Genomic DNA, 18,062 nt, shown 5'->3' with positions numbered 1-18,062 from the left:
GCTAATATCAACCAGTCAAGTTACATTTCTGTCACCCCAGAAAGTTTTCTGTTGCTGTAGGTCACTTTTATTTATTCAAGGATTTTTATATAAATGAAATCTTAATGTTCTTTTCCAGGGGTATCAGTAGTATTTCTCTTTATTGCTTGATGATAGTATTATGTTGTGTGAATATAACACATTTTGTTTATCCATTCTTGTGTTGATGGACATTAGAGATCTTTCTGTTTGTTGACTGTTATCAATGAGAAGTAACTGCAGCATTGCTGTTCAAGCCCTTTTATGGGTACATTTCTGGGATGTATATCTAGGAATGGCATTGCTGGGTTGTAGGATAGGCTTATGCTTAACTTCATTAAAAAACTGCCAAGGAGAGAGTTGTAACCATTGTGTACTCCCACCACTAATGTATGATTGTTCCATTTGCCCCATATCTTTATTTTTAGCTTTTCTGGTGAACATGTATTAGTATCTCCCTCTGTTCCTCTGATGACTAATGAAATGCTTTTGACTGCTTTTGCTTATTGGCTATTTAGATATCTCTTGTGAAGCATCTGTTCAGTTATTTTGTACAGCATTTTAAACTATCCGTTTATATTTGTCCACATAGTTACCTTCTCCTGTGAACTTTATTCCTCCCTGCAATTTTTTGCTTCCATCTGGAGTTATTTTCCTTCAATCTGAGTATCTCCCTCTAATATTTTTTTGGTAGTGCAGCTGGTGACAAATTATGTTCACATTTGTTTATCTGAAAACATCTTTATCCCCTTCCTTTTTAAAAAAAAAAATTTTATTAAAGTATAGTTGATTTATGATTTTGTGCCAGTCTGTCCTGTACAGCCAAATGGCCCAGTCATACATATATATACACATTTCCCTTATATTATCTTCCATCCCGGTCAATCCCAAGAGATTGGATATGGACAGTTGCCTGTGCAGTACAGTAGGACCTCATTGCTTATCCATTCTAAATGTAATAGTTTGCATCTACTAAACCCAAACTCTCAGTTCCTCCCACTCCCTCCCCCTTGGAGGGCCACAAGTCTGTGATTTTGATATAGGAATCTATGTATATACAAGACTGTTTTACGTTGTTGGTCTCTTAATTGCAAATGCATCTCCTCTATTCTGCATTTGTACCCTCTTCTCACGACTGCTGATTTTGATATTATATTTATATGTGGATGATTTCCTACCTTTTACTATATGTTTCCCTTTACCAGTGAACCTTCTCACTTGTACTTTGTTTCTGGTGGCCTTTTCTTTTCTACCTGTATAAGTGCCCTTAGTATTGTAAAGCTGGTTTAATGGTGCTGAATTCTCTTAGCTTATGCTTGTCTGAAAAGCTTTTGATTTCTCCTTCAAATCTGAATGAGAGCCTTACTGGGTAGAGTATTCTTGGTTGGAGGGTTTTTTCCTTTCATCACTTTTTAAGTATATCATGCCACTCCCTTCTGGCCTGCAGTTTCTGCTGAAAAATCGATTGATAACCTTATTGGGGTTCCTTTGTATGTTATTTGCTGATTTTCCCTAGCTGCTTTCAGTATTTTCTCTGTCTTTAATTTTGGTAAGTTTCATTAATATATGTCACTGGGTGTTCCTCCTTGGCTTTATTTTATATGGCATTCATTGTGCGCCCTGGATTTGAGCGAGTGATTCCTTTCCCATGTTAGGGAAGTTTCCAGCTATTAGCTCTTCAAATATTTTCTCAGGCCCTTTCTCCTCCTCCTGGCACATCTATAATGAGAATGATGGTGCATTTAATGTTGTCCCAAAGGTCTCTGGGACTGTGCTCCTTTCTTTTCATTCTTTTTTCATCATTCCTTTCTGCGCAGTGATTTCCGCCTGTCTTCTGCCTCACTGTAATCGGCTATTGGTTTCTTCTAATGAGGTTTTTTAAGTTTCTTTTGCTATGGATTTCTTCTAATGAAGTTTTTTTAAATTTCTTTGCTAGTGTTTCCTGTAAATTATCAGTCTTTGCCTCCAGTTTTTTTTTCTAAGATCTTGGGTCATTTTTATTATCATTATTCTGAAGTCTTTTTCATTGAGGCTCCTAATCACCAGTTCACTTAGCTGTTTTTCTGGGGGTTGTCTAGTTCCTTCTGGTGTATATTTCTCTGCCTTTTCATTTGTATAGCTTTTTGTGTGGTCTCTTTTTTGAAGGCTACAACCCTATGGTTGTAGCCTCTTGCTTCTGGTGACTTCCCTCATGTGGGTAAAGTTGGTACAGGAGCTTGTTGCAGACTTCCTGATAGGAGGGAGCAGAGCCTGCCCACTGTAGGGGGAGCTGAGTCATCCCTCTCATGGGTGGGGCTTTGTCTCTGTGTGCCTAGGAGGACTTGGCAGCCTGTTTCCTCTTGGGTGGGGCTGTGTTCCTATTTTGCTTGGGACTTCTCAGTCCTGTTGGGTGGTGTCAGATTTTTCCAAAATGGCAGTCTCAAGGGATGCTCACACAGATGAATATTCCCAAGACCTCTGCCTCCAATGTCCTGCCCACCGCAAGCCACAGGTGCCCCCTGCTTTCCCAGGAGACCCTCTAAAACCGAGACCCTCTAAAACCTGCAGGCAGGTCTGATCCAGATTCTTATGGAGTTTGTGCTTTGCCCTGGGACCTGGTGCATATGGAATCCTGTGTGTGCCCTCCAAAAGTGGAGCTCCTGCACCCACGCCCCACTGGCCTTCAATGCCAAATGCTCTGGTGGGGTGAGGGGGATCCTCCCAATGCCAGACCCCTAGACTGGGGCACCTGACATGGTGTTTGGAACTCTCACTCCTATGGGAGAGCCTCTGTGATAGTTATTTTCCAGTCTGTGCATCCCCCACCCGGCAGGTGTGGGATTGCATATATCTCAGAAGTGCCCCTCTTACCATCTTGATGTGGCTTCGTCTGTGTCTTTGGGTTTAGGCTGTCTTTTTTGGTAGTTTCCAGTCTGTTTTATTGATGTCGTTCAACAGTTAGATGTTAAGGTTGGGGTTTCTGTGAGAGGAGCTGAGCTTAAATCCCTCTACTTCACCCTCTTGTCCCAGTCCCATATCTTCTTTATCCATTCATCTGTCACTGGACATTGAGGTTGTTTCCGTGCCTTGGCTGTTGTGAATAGTGCTGCCGTGATTGTAGGGGTGTGGGTAGCTTTTATGAATTATAGTTTTGGCTGTATATATACACCCAGGGGTGGGATCATGGATCATAGGGAAGTTCTGTTTTAGTTTTCTGAGGAACCTGCATACTGTTTTCAAAAGCGCTTTTACCAGTTTACATTCCCACCAGCAGGGTAGGGGATTCCCTTTTTTCCACACCCTCTCCAGTGTTTGTTATTTGTAGACTTGTTAATTAAGGCCATCAGTAAAGTTACTACTGTTCATCCGCTTTGTATTTAATAAGTATTCTTTAAACAATTCCTGACCTTAAAGTTGTTGTTGTTGCCCTTTTCGGGTTGACTTGTTTCCTCCTCCACCCCCTCCCCCCACCTCACCTCCTTGGTTTTTAGTCATTCCATCTGATATTGTAAATGAAACATTATAAAAGTTCCAGATAATGTCGTTTTCATTGTTAAGTTTTCTGGCTGGCAGCATGCTCCCTCGTTATCTGAATCCTGTCCTTGTGTCGATGCTTGTTGGTGACTTCAAATAGTTGTTTCATATAATTGATTCAGCTTTTTAAATAGCTGCTTTTGGTGAAATGGTTAGTCTGCATCAAGCTACTGCATCATGTCCAGAACAGAAATCCTTACTTACTTACATGTGGCCTAATAATGCTTTAAAATATAAGACTAAATTTAGCAAAACAGTGAGTTCTTCCTTCCAACTCTTGACACCCTGTTGGGATTGAAATTAATTACCTGACCCTAGTTTTTTGTTTTTGTTTTACTGTATTTGTTTCTTGTAAGCTACCTCAGGATCTTTATGGAATGAAATGGATATAAACTAATAATTGGTGCTTTCAGTTTCACTTCTGGTGAATACATTGGGGAAAAAGTATTCAAGCTGACACATCGTAATTTACAAATCAAGTTTGTCTTTGTTATGCAGCGCTGATGAGTTTTATTTTCATTATTCTCTTTGTAAATTGGTCTGTGTTCTCCTACCTCAGTGTCAGTATTAACATTTACTGATTAAAGAGCACCATTACATGCTTCAGACACCATCTTTTGCCTCTGAGACAGCAGGACAAAGCAGTCATTAGTATTAAAAAAATTACTTAGGCCAACATCAAATGCTTTCACTGACATGTGGAATCTGAAAAAAGGACAGACTGAACTTCTTTGCAGAACAGATGCTGACTCACAGACATTGAAAAACTTATGGTCTCCAGAGGAGACAGTTTGGGGGGTGAGGGGATATGCTTGAGCTGTGGGATGGAAATCCTGTGAAATCCGACTGTTATGATCATTATACAACTACAGATAAGATAAATTCATTTGAGTAATAAAAATAAATAAATTACTTAGGGAGTTCCCGTCGTGGCGCAGTGGTTAACGAATCTGACTAGGAGCCATGAGGTTTCGGGTTCAATCCCTGGCCTTGCTCAGTGGGTTAAGGATCTGGCGTTGACATGAGCTGTGGTTTAGGTTGCAGATTCAGCTTGGATCTCAGTTGCTGTGGCTCTGGTGTAGGCCAGCGGCTACAGCTCCGATTGGACTCCTAGCCTGGGAACCTCCATATGCCATGGGAGCGGCCCTAGGAAAGGCAAAAAGACCAAAAAAAAAATTGCTTAGGAAGTGTTTGTTTGTTTTTCCAAAAGGTCTTAACCGAAGAGGAATTGAAGGCTGCTCAGACGTCTGTTGCTTACGGCTGTATCAAATATGCTGATCTTTCCCATAACCGCCTGAATGACTATATCTTCTCCTTTGACAAAATGCTGGATGATAGAGGAAATACAGCTGCTTACTTGTTGTATGCCTTCACTAGAATCAGGTAATGGTGGGTACAACATGGTTTTATTTTGGATCAAATAATGATGGTTTCTGTCTGTCACTGCTTATTTCATGTTTTCAAAGGAAAAGAATGTACTACTTACCTGTTGTCTGATTTTTCAGATCTATTGCCCGTCTCGCCAATATTGATGAAGAGATGCTCCAGAAAGCTGCTCGAGAGACCAAGATCATTTTGGACCATGAGAAGGAATGGAAACTAGGCCGGTGCATCTTACGGTTCCCTGAGGTTCTGCAGAAGATTTTAGATGACTTATTTCTGCACACTCTCTGTGATTATATCTATGAGCTGGCAACTACTTTCACAGAATTCTACGATAGCTGCTATTGTGTGGAAAAAGATCGACAGACTGGTAAGTGGCTCATCCAGTAGTCGTATTGGGGATTGGACACCAACAAGGTATTTATTTGAATTGGTTGTAGGTGGTTTTCAATTCATTTTGCTTGTGAACCCCTCCCCCCATTTCCCCACAACCAGTTACACAGTAATCCATGTGCTATTCAACAGGCAGAACTGAGCTAGTGCTAATAAAAGCATAAATGGGATCCTTCCCTTTTCCAGACTATTTTCCCCACCTTCAGGCACATGGGATGAGATCCTAAGGCTCCCAAGAGAAACAATTGAAAGACCCCTAGGAATAGAACAATTGTCAATAAAAGAAGTGTGACTGAGGGTCTCAGAATGGTTCTTGATAGGGAAAGCTACCCTTGGGAGAAAAAAATGGTATCTCTTCTTCCGCTTTCTGCTCTATCATGTTACATAGTTAATGGAATAAAACTGAATTCATGTGTTACAGGGAAAGTGGGCATTTCTGAGAGTCCCACCTAAGAACTAAAACTTCACTAGGAAAAAAAATTTCACCACTGTGGTATTTAAGTTCAGAGTTAGGAGTTCCCATCATGGCACAGTGGAAATGAATCCAACTAGGAACCATGAGGTTGTGGGTTTGATCCCTGGCCTCGCTCAGTGGGTTAAGGATCCAGTGTTCCTGTGAGCTGTGGTGGAGGTTGGAGGCGCAGCTCAGATCTGGCATTGCTGTGGCTGTGGTGTAGGTCAGCAGCTGTAACTCCAGTGTGACCCATATGGGAACCTCCATATGCCATGTGTGTGGCCCTGAAAAAAGACAAAAGACCAAAAAAAAAAAAAAAATTCAGAGTTAATTCAGACCACATGAGGCCTAGCAAACAACTCTAAAAGAAAGATAAAATTACAACCGAGCCGTTCCTGTCATGGCTCAGTGGTTAACGGATCCGACTAGGAACCATGAGGTTGCGGGTTCGATCCCTGGCCTTGCTCAGTGACTTAAGGATCCCTGGCCTTAACCTACAGCCCAGACGCGGCTCAGATCCCAAGTTGCTGTGGCTGTGGTGTGGGCCAGCAGCTACAGCTCTGATTAGACCCCTAGCCTGGGAACCTCCATATGTCCTGGGAGCGGCCCTAGAAAAGGCAAAAAGACAGAAAAAAATTACAGTCGAATCAATGCAGGCCTTGCGTTCTCTTTCACTATTCGTTAAAAACATAGTTTAGGGTAAAAGTGATTCTAGTCAAAGACTCAGAATATCTATGGGTTAAATATTCACTTCTCAGTAAAATCCAGAAGTAAATATTCTTTAATAGTGATTTGCAAAAGGAAAAAGTAACTACTATGGGGTTTTTTTTCTGTCTTCTCAGGAGAAGTACTGAAGGTGAACATGTGGCGTTTGCTGCTGTGCAAAGCAGTAGCTGCTGTCATGGCCAAGGGGTTTGATATCCTGGGAATAAAGCCTGTCCAAAGAATGTAATCCTCCTTAGGTTCAAACACTGTGTGTTTTTACCAAAGTGGCCATTGGCATTGTTTGCTTTTTTACAATCATGTGGATATAAAAACAAGTAAAAGAAATTTGTCAACTGTTGACAGAACGTGTGGTTATTTCTCACAACTAGGCTTTTGAAAAAAAAAATACTTTCCATTTATCCAGCCCTACTGTAGTCCCCAAGAACACACCTTCATTGCCATTTATTCTGGAAAAACAAATGCTTAATAAACATTAATGGCATTGTACCATGCTGTTCCCAAGGGTTTCCAAGCTCACGGGAGCCTTAGAAATGATCTACATGAGTTTTGACAATAGCTGCCATTTACAAACAGTTATGCACATGTCCACAGAATAAAGGAAATCTTGAGAATAAATATCTAACCAAATAGACACTAGCAATAAGGAGATAAAAATTACTAAAAAAGGAGATCCCGTTGAGGCGTAGTGGTTAACGAATGCAACTAGGAACCATGAGGTTGCGGGTTCAGTCCCTGCCCTTGCTCAGTGGGTTAACGATCCAGCGTTGCTGTGAGCTGTGGTGTAGGCTGGCAGCTGTAGCTCCAGTTCAACCCCTAGCCTGGGAACCTCCATATGCCACGGGAGCGGTCCAATAAATAGCAAAAAAAAAAAAAAAAAAAAAAAAAAAAAAAAAATTACTAAAAAAAAAGGAAAGTAGAAGTTCTGGAGTTGGTAGATACAATTAACTGGAATAAAGGATTTGCTTGAGGGGTCCAGCAGCAGATTTGAGCAGATAGAAGAAAGAACTTAAAGATAGGCCAAATGAAATTATACACTCTGAGCAAGGATTATATTAATGCTTAGAATGAAAATTTTTACAAAATGAACAGAGCCTGAGACTTGTAGTGTACCATCAAATGTATAATGGGAGCCCCAGAGGAGAGGGGAGAAGGAAGCAGAAAATATCTGAAAAAATAATGGCTAAAAGATTCCCAATGAAATGGAATGAAAAAACATCACATATATAAGGAGCTCAGTGAACTCCAAATGGGATAAACTCCGAGTTCCTTTTTGAGGCATAATCAAACTGTTGAAAAGTCTAAGACAAACAAAATCTTTGAAAGCAGCAAGAGAGAAGCTACTCAAATGCAAGGGATCCATAATAGGATTGACAACCACAGAAACAACAGGGACTGGGAGACAGCTATACAGAAGCAAAGACTTTGTACACTGTTGCTATGAAGTGGTATCACTCTGAAGCAGGTTATAAGTTAAGGTGTTACTTATCCCAGGGCAATTACCAAAGAAATAACTGAAAAATATAAAGTAAAAGAGATTAGAAAGGCATCAGAATGTTTAGGAAAAACCTATTTAACATTTTCCCAATATTTTCTTGTAAAATATGTTTAACAGTCTTCTCTGTTTTTCTGTCACCAGTGACACACCCTCGACCCCCCAGAGCCATGCTTTGTCCACAACTGTCTTTCTTCTCTCTCTTCTCTTAATAAGCACTATATTTGCTTCACTAAATAAATAAGCTTAACATAAGATTTACTTTTAACGTTTTAAGGGCATAATTCAGTGGTATGAAATATATTCAGAGGCAAGAATATGCAATGGAAAAGAAGTCTCGGGGTGGATGGAGCACACCCAAGGTATATGGAATTTCCCAGGTTAGGGGTCGGAACACAAGCCACGTCTGCGATGTGCACTGCAGCTCATAGCAACACCAGATCCTTAACCTACTGAGCAAGGCCAGGGATCAAACCCACATCCTCATGGATACTAGTTGGGTTTGTTACTGCCGAATCACAACAGGAACTCCAAAGACAATCTCTTTAATAAGTGGTGCTGGGAAAACTGATCAGCTGCATGTACAAGAATGAAATTAGAACATTTCCTTAACACTACACACAAAAACAAAATGGATTAAAGACCTAGGTTTAAGGCCAGATAACTATAAAACTAGAGGAAAACATAGGCAGAACACTCTGACATAAATCACAGCAGTATCTTTTTTGATCCATCTCCTAGAGTAATGAAAATAGAAACAAAAACTAATGGAACCTGATTAAACTGCAAAGGAAACCGTTTTTTAAAAAATGAGAACATACAGAATAGTAGAAAATCTTTGCAAATGAAGCAACAGAGGTTAATCTCAAAAACACACATTTCATGCAGCATTATATCAAAAAGACAACCCAATCAAAAAATGGTCAGCAGATCTAAATAGACATTTCTTCAAAGAAGACAAACGGCCAAAAAGCACACAAAAAGATGTTCAATATCACAACATTATTAGAGAAATACAAATCAAAACTATAATGAGGTACCACCTCACATTAGTCAGAATGGCCATTATCAAAAACTACAAATGCTGGAGAGGGTGTGAAGAAAAGGGAATCCTCCTATGCTGCTGGTGGGAATGTAAATTGGTGCAACCACTATGGAAAACAGTACAGAGGTTTCACAAAACACTAAAAATAGAATTACCATATGATCGAGCAATCCCACTCCTGGGCATCTATCCAGGGAAAACCATAATTCAAAAAGATAGATGTGCTCCAGTTTTCATTGCAACCCTATTTACAATAGCCAAGACATGGAAGCAACTTAAATTCCATTGACAGAGGAATGAATAAAGATGTGGCACATATATTTAAAGGAATACTATCCATATAACAGAATGAAATAATGCCATCTGCAGCAAAATGGATGGACCTAGAGATTATCATATTGAGTGAAGTAAGAGAAAGGCAAATACCACCATATCACTTAATGTGGAGTCTAATAAAAATGACCCGAAACAAACTCAGATTTGAAAATCAAACTTACGGTTACCAAAAGTAAAACTGGCGAGGAGGGATCAAGTGGGAGAGGGCAATTAACACACACACACTATCTTACATAAATAGAAAACTAATAATGATGTATTGTGTAGTACAGGGAGATGTACGCAATGTTCTGTAAAATCCCATATGGGAAAAAAGAATGCATATATGCATATATATAACTGATTCACTTTGCTGTACACCTGAAACTAATACATTGTAAATCAACTACGATTAATAAAGTTCATATTGTTATGCTACTATCACCACCCTCCATCTCCAGAACTCTTTTCATCTTGTAAAACGGAAACTCTTTACCCATTCATCAAAAATTCCCCATTCCTTCTTTCCCCCAAGCCCCTGCAACCACCACCATTCTACGTTCTGACCCTATGAATTAGACCACTCTAAGTATTTCATATAAGTGGAACCAGGCACTTATGTCTTTTTGAGATGCTTATTTCACTTAGTGTAATGTCTTTGAGGTTTATCCATGTTGCAGCATGTGTCACATTTTCCTTTACTTGGCTTGAGGTAGGCTTTCAGTTCCAAATCAGGGATTGAACCTGGAGCTACAGCAGTGAAAGCACTGAATCCTAGCCATCAGGCCATCAGGGAAATGCCCACACTTTACAAGTTGCAAGCTATTTCACACATATGTATGTATACATACATACATACCATATCTGGCTGATCCATTTATCTGCTGATGGATATTTGGGTTGCTACCATGTTTTAGCTATTGTGAATAATATGATCATTAATGTTCAGGTTTCGGCAGGACCCTGCTTTCAATTCTTTTAGGTATATTCCCAGAGGCAGAATAGCCAGATCAAATGGTAATACCATTTTCAATTTTTTGAGGAATTGCCGTGTTTCCTATGGAAGGTGTACCAATTTACATTCCCACGAACAGTACACAAGGGTTCCAGTTTCTTCATGCTTATCAACACTCATTTTTTTGTTGTTTTTTGCGGAGGTTTTTTTTTTTTTTTGGTCTTTTTGCTATTTCTTGGGCTACTACCATGGCATATGGAAGTTCCTAGGCTAGGGGTCGAATCAGAGCTGTAGCTACCGGCCTAAGCCACAGCCACAGCAACTCGAGATTCGAGCTGCGTCTGTGACCTACACCACAGCTCAAAGCAACACCAGATCCTTAACCCACTGAGCAAGGCCAGGGATCAAACCCACAATCTCATGGTCCCTAGTCGGATTCGTTAACCACTGAGCCACAACAGGAACTCATTTTTTTTTATAGTAGCCATCCTATTGGGTGCAAAGTGGAATCTCAGTTTTGATTTGTATGTCCCTAATTAACATTTTGAAGGCAGAAGGAAGGAAATAATAAAGACTGGAGTCAAGATGAATGAAGAGAGCGTAGGAAAACAATAGAGAAAATCAAACTAAAATTTGGTTCTTTGAAAAGATAAATAAAATTAACAAATGTTTATAGCTAGTTGAAAAGGCTCAAATTACTAAAATCAGGAATGAAATTGGGACTATTCTAAATTTACAGAATAAAAGTATTGTAAGAGGATAGTATGTACGATTGGATGCCAAGAAAATTAGACAACCTAGATGAAATTGAAAAATTCCTAGAGGAGTTTCTGTGGTGGCTCAGTAGGTTAAGGACCTGACCTACTCTCCCTGAGGATGTGAGTTCTATCCCTGGCCTCGCTCAAAGTGTTAAGGATCCAACATTGCAGCAAGAGGCAGTGTGGATGTGGCTTGGATCCAGTGTTGCTGTGGCTCTGGCGTAGGCCAGCAGCTATAGCTCCGATTCGACCCCTAGCCTGGGAACCTCCATATGCCGCGGGAGCGGCCCAAGAAATAGCAAAAAGACAAAAAAAAAAAAAAAAAAAAAAAAAAAAGATAAGTACCAAGGACGAGAAGGGATGAGAGGCTAGGGCAACCACACTTGAGGGTGCAAGCTGAGGAAATCCAGACCAGCATAGAGGCCAGGCACCATTGTTTGGGCGTGCAGGAGGGAAGACGCAAGATCCACCACGAACACCTGGTTCCCTGTGGGTGCTCTCAGGGGGCAGAACACTGCCTATACCAGTTCCAGGGCTAAGTGTGCGAGTGGCTTGCTGCCTGGCTCTGGGAGGGGTCAAGGGAGCCACTACCAGGTTGCCCTCGTATATAGGAGCAGTCCTGTGAACCACTGCTGCCTCCTTCGCTGACACCATCCCTAGCAGCCACCCAGCTTCAGGAGAGGCCACCAGGCACCGATGCGCCATCACATGCTCTGGGTGCACATGAGCTCCCACCATCACCAAGAACTCCAGGACCAAGATTAACATTCAGAAATCAGTCGCATTTCTGCGTACTAACAATAAAATATTAGAAAAGGAATACAAAAATACAGTATGTTTTAAAATGGCACCCCCAAAAAATCAAATACCTGAGAATAAACCTGACCAAGGAAGTGAAAGACTTATTTGCTGAGAACTATAAAACATTAATCAAGAAAATTAAAGAGGATTCAAAAAAATGGAAAGATATTCCATGGTCCTGGGTTGGAAGAATTAATAGTATAAAAATGGCCATACTATCCAAAGCCATCTACAGATTCAATGCAACCCCTATCAAATTACCCCTGACATTTTTCACAGAACTACAACCACAATCCAATATTTATATGGAACCACAAAAGACCCAGAATTGCCGAAGCAATCCTGTGGAACAAAAATCAAGCAGGAGGCATAACTCTCCCAGACTTCAGGCAATATTACAAAGCCACAGTTTTCAAGACAGTGTGGTACTGGTACCAAAACAGACAAACAGACCAATGGAACAGAATAGAGAACCCAGAAATCAACCCAGACACCTATGGTCAATTAATCTTCAACAAGGAGGCAAGAAAATAAAAATGGGAAAAAGACAGTCTTGTCAGCCAAGTAGTGCTGGGAAAACTGGACAGCTGCATGTAAATCAATGAAACTAGAACACACCCTCACACCATGCACAAAAATAAACTCAAAATGGCTTAAAGACTTAAATGTAAGACAAGACACCAAACTCCCAGAAGAGAACATAGGCCAAACATTCTCTGATATTAGCCTTACAAATGTTTTCTCAGGTCAGTCTCCCAAATAAAAATAAAAGCAAAAATAAACCAATGGGACCCAATCAAACTGACAAGCTTTTGCACAGCAAAGGAAGCCATAAAAAAAACAAAAAGACAACTTACAGAATGCGAGAAAATAGTTTCAAAGGATACAACTGACAAGGGCTTAATCTCTAAAATATACAAACTTATACAACTCAACAGCAAAAAAGCCAACAATCCAATGGAAATATGGGCAAAAGACCTGAACATATGTTTCTCCAAAGAAGACATACAGATGGCCAACAAGCACATGAAAAAAAATGCTTAACATCACAGATTATTAAAGAAATGCAAATAAAAACTACTATAAGGTACCACCTCACACCAATCAGAATGGCCATCATTAATAAGTCCACAAATAACAAATGCTGGAGGGGGTGTGGAGAAAAGCGAACTCTCCTGCACTGTTGGTGGGAATGTAAGCTGGTACAACCACTATGGGAAACAGTTTGGAGGTACCTTAGAAAACTGAATATAGAACTACCATATGATGCAGCAATCCCACTCTTGGGCATGTATCTGGACAAAACTTGCCTTGAAAAAGACACATGTACCCGCATGTTCATTGCAGCACTATTCACAATAGCCAAGACATGGAAACAACCTAAATGTCCATTGACGGATGATTGGATTAAGAAGACGTGGTGTATATATACACAATGGAATACTACTCAGCCATAAAAAAACAACAAAATAATGCCACTTGCAGCAACATGGATGGAACTAGAGACTCTCATCCTGAGTGAAGTTAGTCAGAAAGAGAAAGACAAATACCATATGATATCACTTATATCTGGAATCTAATATACGGCACAAATGAAGCTTTCCACAGAAAAGAAAATCATGGACATGGAGAACACACTTGTGGTTGCCAAGGGGGAGGGGGAGGGAATGGGATGGACTGGGAATTTGGGGTTAATAGATGCAAACTATTGCCTTTGGAATGGATAAGCAATGAGATCCTGCTGTATAGCCCTGGGGACATAAGTAGTCACTTACAATGGAGCATGATAATGTGACAAAAAAGAATGTACAAATTTATGTGTAACTGGGTCACCTTGCTGTACAATAGAAAATTGACAGAACACTGTAAACCAGCTATAATGGAGGAAATAAAAATTATAAAATAAAAATGAATAAATAAAGATCTAGCTAAAAAAAAAAAAGAAAAAAAAAAAAGAATCCAAGACCAGGCATTAGCTGCCACATTTAAACACCTGCTATCAAGGGAACTACAAACATGGAAAATTAGACAGTATGAGACAGCAGAGGAATATGTCAAAGGAACAAGATAAAAGCACACAAAAACAACTAAATAAAGAAGAGAGAGGCAATCTACCCGAAAAAAGAATTCAGAGTGATAATAATAAAGATGGTCCAAAATCTAGGGGAAACAAATGAAGATATAGGGAAAGCTCACCAGCAGAGGCAAATGTACATAAAGGTAGGAAATCATCTACACACAAACATGGTATCAAAAACGGCAATTTTAAGAAGAGGAGAATAAAAATGCAGTATATTGAAAATACATTTGAGGAGTTACCATTGTGGCTCAGCAGTAACAAACCCAACTAGTATCCATGAGGATGCATGTTCGATCCGTGGCTGCTCAGGTGGTTAAGGATCTGATGTTGCTGTGAGTTGTGGTATAGGTTGCAGATGTGGCTTGGATCTTGCACTGCTATGTCTGTGTCATAGGCCAGCAGCTGCAGTTCCGATTTGACACCCAACCTGGGAACTTCCACATGCCACGGGTGCAGCCCTAAAAATAAGAATAATTTAAAAATTAATAAATAGATTTTAAAAATGAATGAAAAAATGCATTTGAAACTGAGACCAGCAACTTAAAACAATTTTGCATATATATAGTACACTATATCAAAACTTCATGCAAACCACAAACCCTCAAAAAAAAGTATAAAAGACACACACGTAAAAGAAAAAGCAATCCAAATACAACACTAAAGGTAGTCATTAAATGACACAGATGAACCTATATGCAGAGAAGAAACAAACTCATGGACATGGAGGGCAGACTTGTGGCTGCTGAGAGCGAGGGGGAAGGAGAGGGAGGGACTGGGAGTTTGGGGTTAGTAGATGCAAACTATTGCCTTTGGAATGGATAAGAAACAAGACATTGCTGTATGCCACAGGAAACTATATCCAATCACTTGTGATGGAACATGATGGAGGATAAAGTGAGAAAAAGAGTGTATATATAATATGTATGTATAACTGGGTCACTTTGCTCTACAGAAAAAATTGACAAAACATTGTAAATCAACTATAGTAAAGTTTTTTGTTTTTTGTTTTTTTGTCTTTTTTTTTGCTATTTCTTGGACCGCTCCTGCGGCATATAGAGGTTCCCAGGCTAGGGGTCTAATTGGAGCTGTGGCCGCCAGCCTACGCCAGAGCCACAGCAATGCAGGATCCGAGCCGTGTCTGCAACCTACACCACAGCTCACGGCAACGCTGGATCATTAACCCACTGAGCAAGGGCAGGGACCAAACCCGCAACCTCATGGTTCCTAGTCGGATTCGTTAACCACTGCGCCACGACGGGAACTCCAAGTTTTTTTTTTTTAAAGTAGTCATCAAATCACAAGAGAAGAGAACACAGAAGGGAAGAAAAAGTCCACATTACAAATAAAAACAATTAGGAAAATGGCAATAATCACATATATATCAATAATTACCTTGAATGTAAATGGATTAAATGTTCCAATCAAAAGACATAGACTAGCTGAATGGATACAAAAACAAGAACTATATGTATGCTGTCTACAAGAGACCCACTTCAGATCTAGGGACACACACAGACTGAAAGTGAGGGAATGGAGGAAGATATTCCATGCAAATGGACATAAAAAGAAAGCTAGAGTAGCAATACGTATCAGACAAAATAGACTTTAAGCTAAGAAGGGCATAAGAGAAAAGGACACTACAAAACGGAAAAAAAAAAAAGGTCAATCTAAAAACAAGATATAACAATTGTAAGTATATAGGCACCCAACATAGGAGGACCATATTATAGGAGGCTAATATTAGCAAACATAAAAAGAGAAATCAACAGGCATATAGTAAGAGTGGGAGACTTTTTTTTTTTTTAAATGTCACCTTAGCCATTTATTTTATTTTATTTTTTTGTCTTTTTGCTATTTCGTTGGGCCGCTTCTGTGGCATATGGAGGTTCCCAGGCTATGGGTCTAAACGGAGCTGTAGCCACCGGCCTACGCCAGAGCCACAGCAACGTGGGATCCGAGCCGCGTCTGCAACCTACATCACAGTTCACGGCAACACCAGAACGTTAACCCACTGAGCAAGGGCAGGGACCGAACCCGCAACCTCATGGTTCCTAGTCAGATTCGTTAACCACTGCACCACGATGGGAACTCCAGGAGTGGGAGACTTTTAACACTCCACTTACATCAAGAGACATGTCATCCAGACTGAAAATCAATCAAGAGGAGTTCCCATCATGGCTCAGTGGAAACGAATATGACTAGTGTCTGTGAGGACACAGGTTCAATCCCTACTCTCATTCAGCGGGTTAAGAATCCAGCATTCCATGAGCTATGGTGTAGGCCCCAGATGCAGCTCGGATCTGGCATTGCTGTGGCTGTGGCGTAGGCCAGCAGCTACAGCTCCGATTCGATTCCTCACCTGGGAACCGCCACATGCCAAGGGTGAGGCCCCAAAAAGCAAAAAAAGAAAGAAACACAGGACTTAAATGGCACATTACACATTAGAATGGATAATTAATTGATATCTATCTGCTGGACATTCCATCCAAAAGCAGTAGCATACACATTCTCCTCAAGTACACACAGTTCAGGAGTTCCTGTAGTGGCGCAGTGGTTAACAAGTCCGACTAGGAACCATGAGGTTGTGGGTTCGATCCCTGCCCTTGCTCAGTGGGTTAAGAATCCCGTGTTGCCATGAGCTGTGCTGTACGTCACAGATGCAGCTTGGATCCCAAGTTACTATGGCTCTGGCGTAGGTCGGCGGCTATAGCTCCGATTGGACCCCTAGCCTGGGAACCTCTATATGCTGTGGGAGCAGCCCAAGAAATGGCAAAAAGACAAAAAAAAAAAGTACACACAGTTCATTCTCCAGCATAGGTCACATCTTGGGCCACAAATCAAGCCTCAGAAAATTTAAGAAAATCGAAATCATATCAAGCATTTTTTTCTGACCACAATGCTATAAGACTAGAAATTAACTATAAGAAAAAAAAAAACCGGAGTTCCTGTCTGCTCAAACTAGATTTAAAAATTACATGTAAGACCAGAAACCACAAACTTCCTAGGAGAAAACAGAGAAAAAAATCTCCTTTGACATTGGTCATGGCAGTGATATATATTTTTTTATGATCATAACAATTTCACAAGATTTCCATCCCACAGCCCAAGCACATCCCTCTACCCCCAAGGCAATGATTTTTTCAGATATGACACTAAAAGCACAAGAAACAATAGTGAAAATAAATAAGTAGAAAAATATCAAGCTAAAAATCTTATCTACTGTCAAGAAACAATCAACAAAATGAAAAACCAACCTATGGAATTGTAGAAAATATTTTTAAAATACTTATCTGATAAGGGGTTAATATCCAAAATACACAGGGAACTCATACAACGCAATGGCAAAAAAAAAAAAAAAAAAATCCACTAAATAATCCAATTTAAAAATGGGCAAAAGATTAGAATAGACAAATACACGTTTTTTCAAAAAAAATACTAGCATGACCAACAAGAAAAGGGGCACTGCATGGCTAATCACCAGGAAAATGTATAGCAAAACCACGATGCGATATCACCTCACACCTGTTAGAAGAGCTATTATCAAAAAGACAAGAGCTGTCCTGGTGAGGATGTAGCAAAGAGGGAACTCTTGTTCATTGTTGTTGGGAATGTAAATTGGTACCGCCACTACTGAAAACAGAATGGAGATTCCTCAAAGAATTAAAAATAGAACTATCACATGATCCAACAATTCTACTTCTGGATATATACCTGATGAAAATGAAATCACTATTTTTTTTTTTTTTGGCTTTTTGCCATTTCTTGGGCCGCTCCCACAGCATATGGAGGTACCCAGGCTAGGGGTTGAATCGGAGCTGTAGCCGATGGCCTACGCCAGAGCCACAGCAATGTGGGATCTGAGCTGCATCTTTGACCACAGCTCATGGCAATGCCAGATCCTTAACCCACTGAGCAAAGCCAGGGATCGAACCCTCAACCTCATGGTTCCTAGTCGGATTCATTAACCACTGAGCCACGACGGGAACTCCTGAAGTCACTATCTTTGAAACTGAGTAAGACCCTGTGGAGTCTTCCTAGCAACACCCCCCGCCCTAGTGTCCTCCGCTTCTTATTTATTAAAAACTTTAGGAGTAACTGCTGTGGTGCAGTGGGTTAAAAATCCAACTGT

General features: G+C 40.3%; 1 protein-coding gene across 3 annotated transcripts in view; it reads left to right on the top strand.

Moving 5' to 3' along the window:
* Nucleotides 1-6,824, top strand: part of RARS1 (arginyl-tRNA synthetase 1) — a 38,352-nt gene extending 31,528 nt beyond the window's left edge. For 2 of the 3 annotated variants that reach the window (XR_014830736.1, XR_014830735.1), the window contains exons 13-15: nucleotides 4,742-4,914; nucleotides 5,037-5,284; nucleotides 6,604-6,824. Coding sequence is in view for 1 of the 3 variants with exons in the window: in NM_001244260.1 (NP_001231189.1) it covers nucleotides 4,742-4,914; nucleotides 5,037-5,284; nucleotides 6,604-6,713 (531 nt within the window). In the remaining 2 variants the exon portion in view is untranslated. 3 annotated transcript variants of the gene reach the window in all.
* The last annotated feature ends 11,238 nt before the right edge of the window (nucleotides 6,825-18,062 follow it).

Source organism: Sus scrofa, chromosome 16, assembly GCF_054392235.1.
Source record: "Sus scrofa isolate SSC_HxYL_T2T_F1_AM1 chromosome 16, Sscrofa_HxYL_maternal_Yorkshire_Landrace_v2.0, whole genome shotgun sequence".
Lineage (NCBI taxonomy): Eukaryota > Metazoa > Chordata > Mammalia > Artiodactyla > Suidae > Sus > Sus scrofa.
Note: the sequence above shows the minus strand (reverse complement) of the source record. Positions and strands in the feature narration are given on the sequence as shown.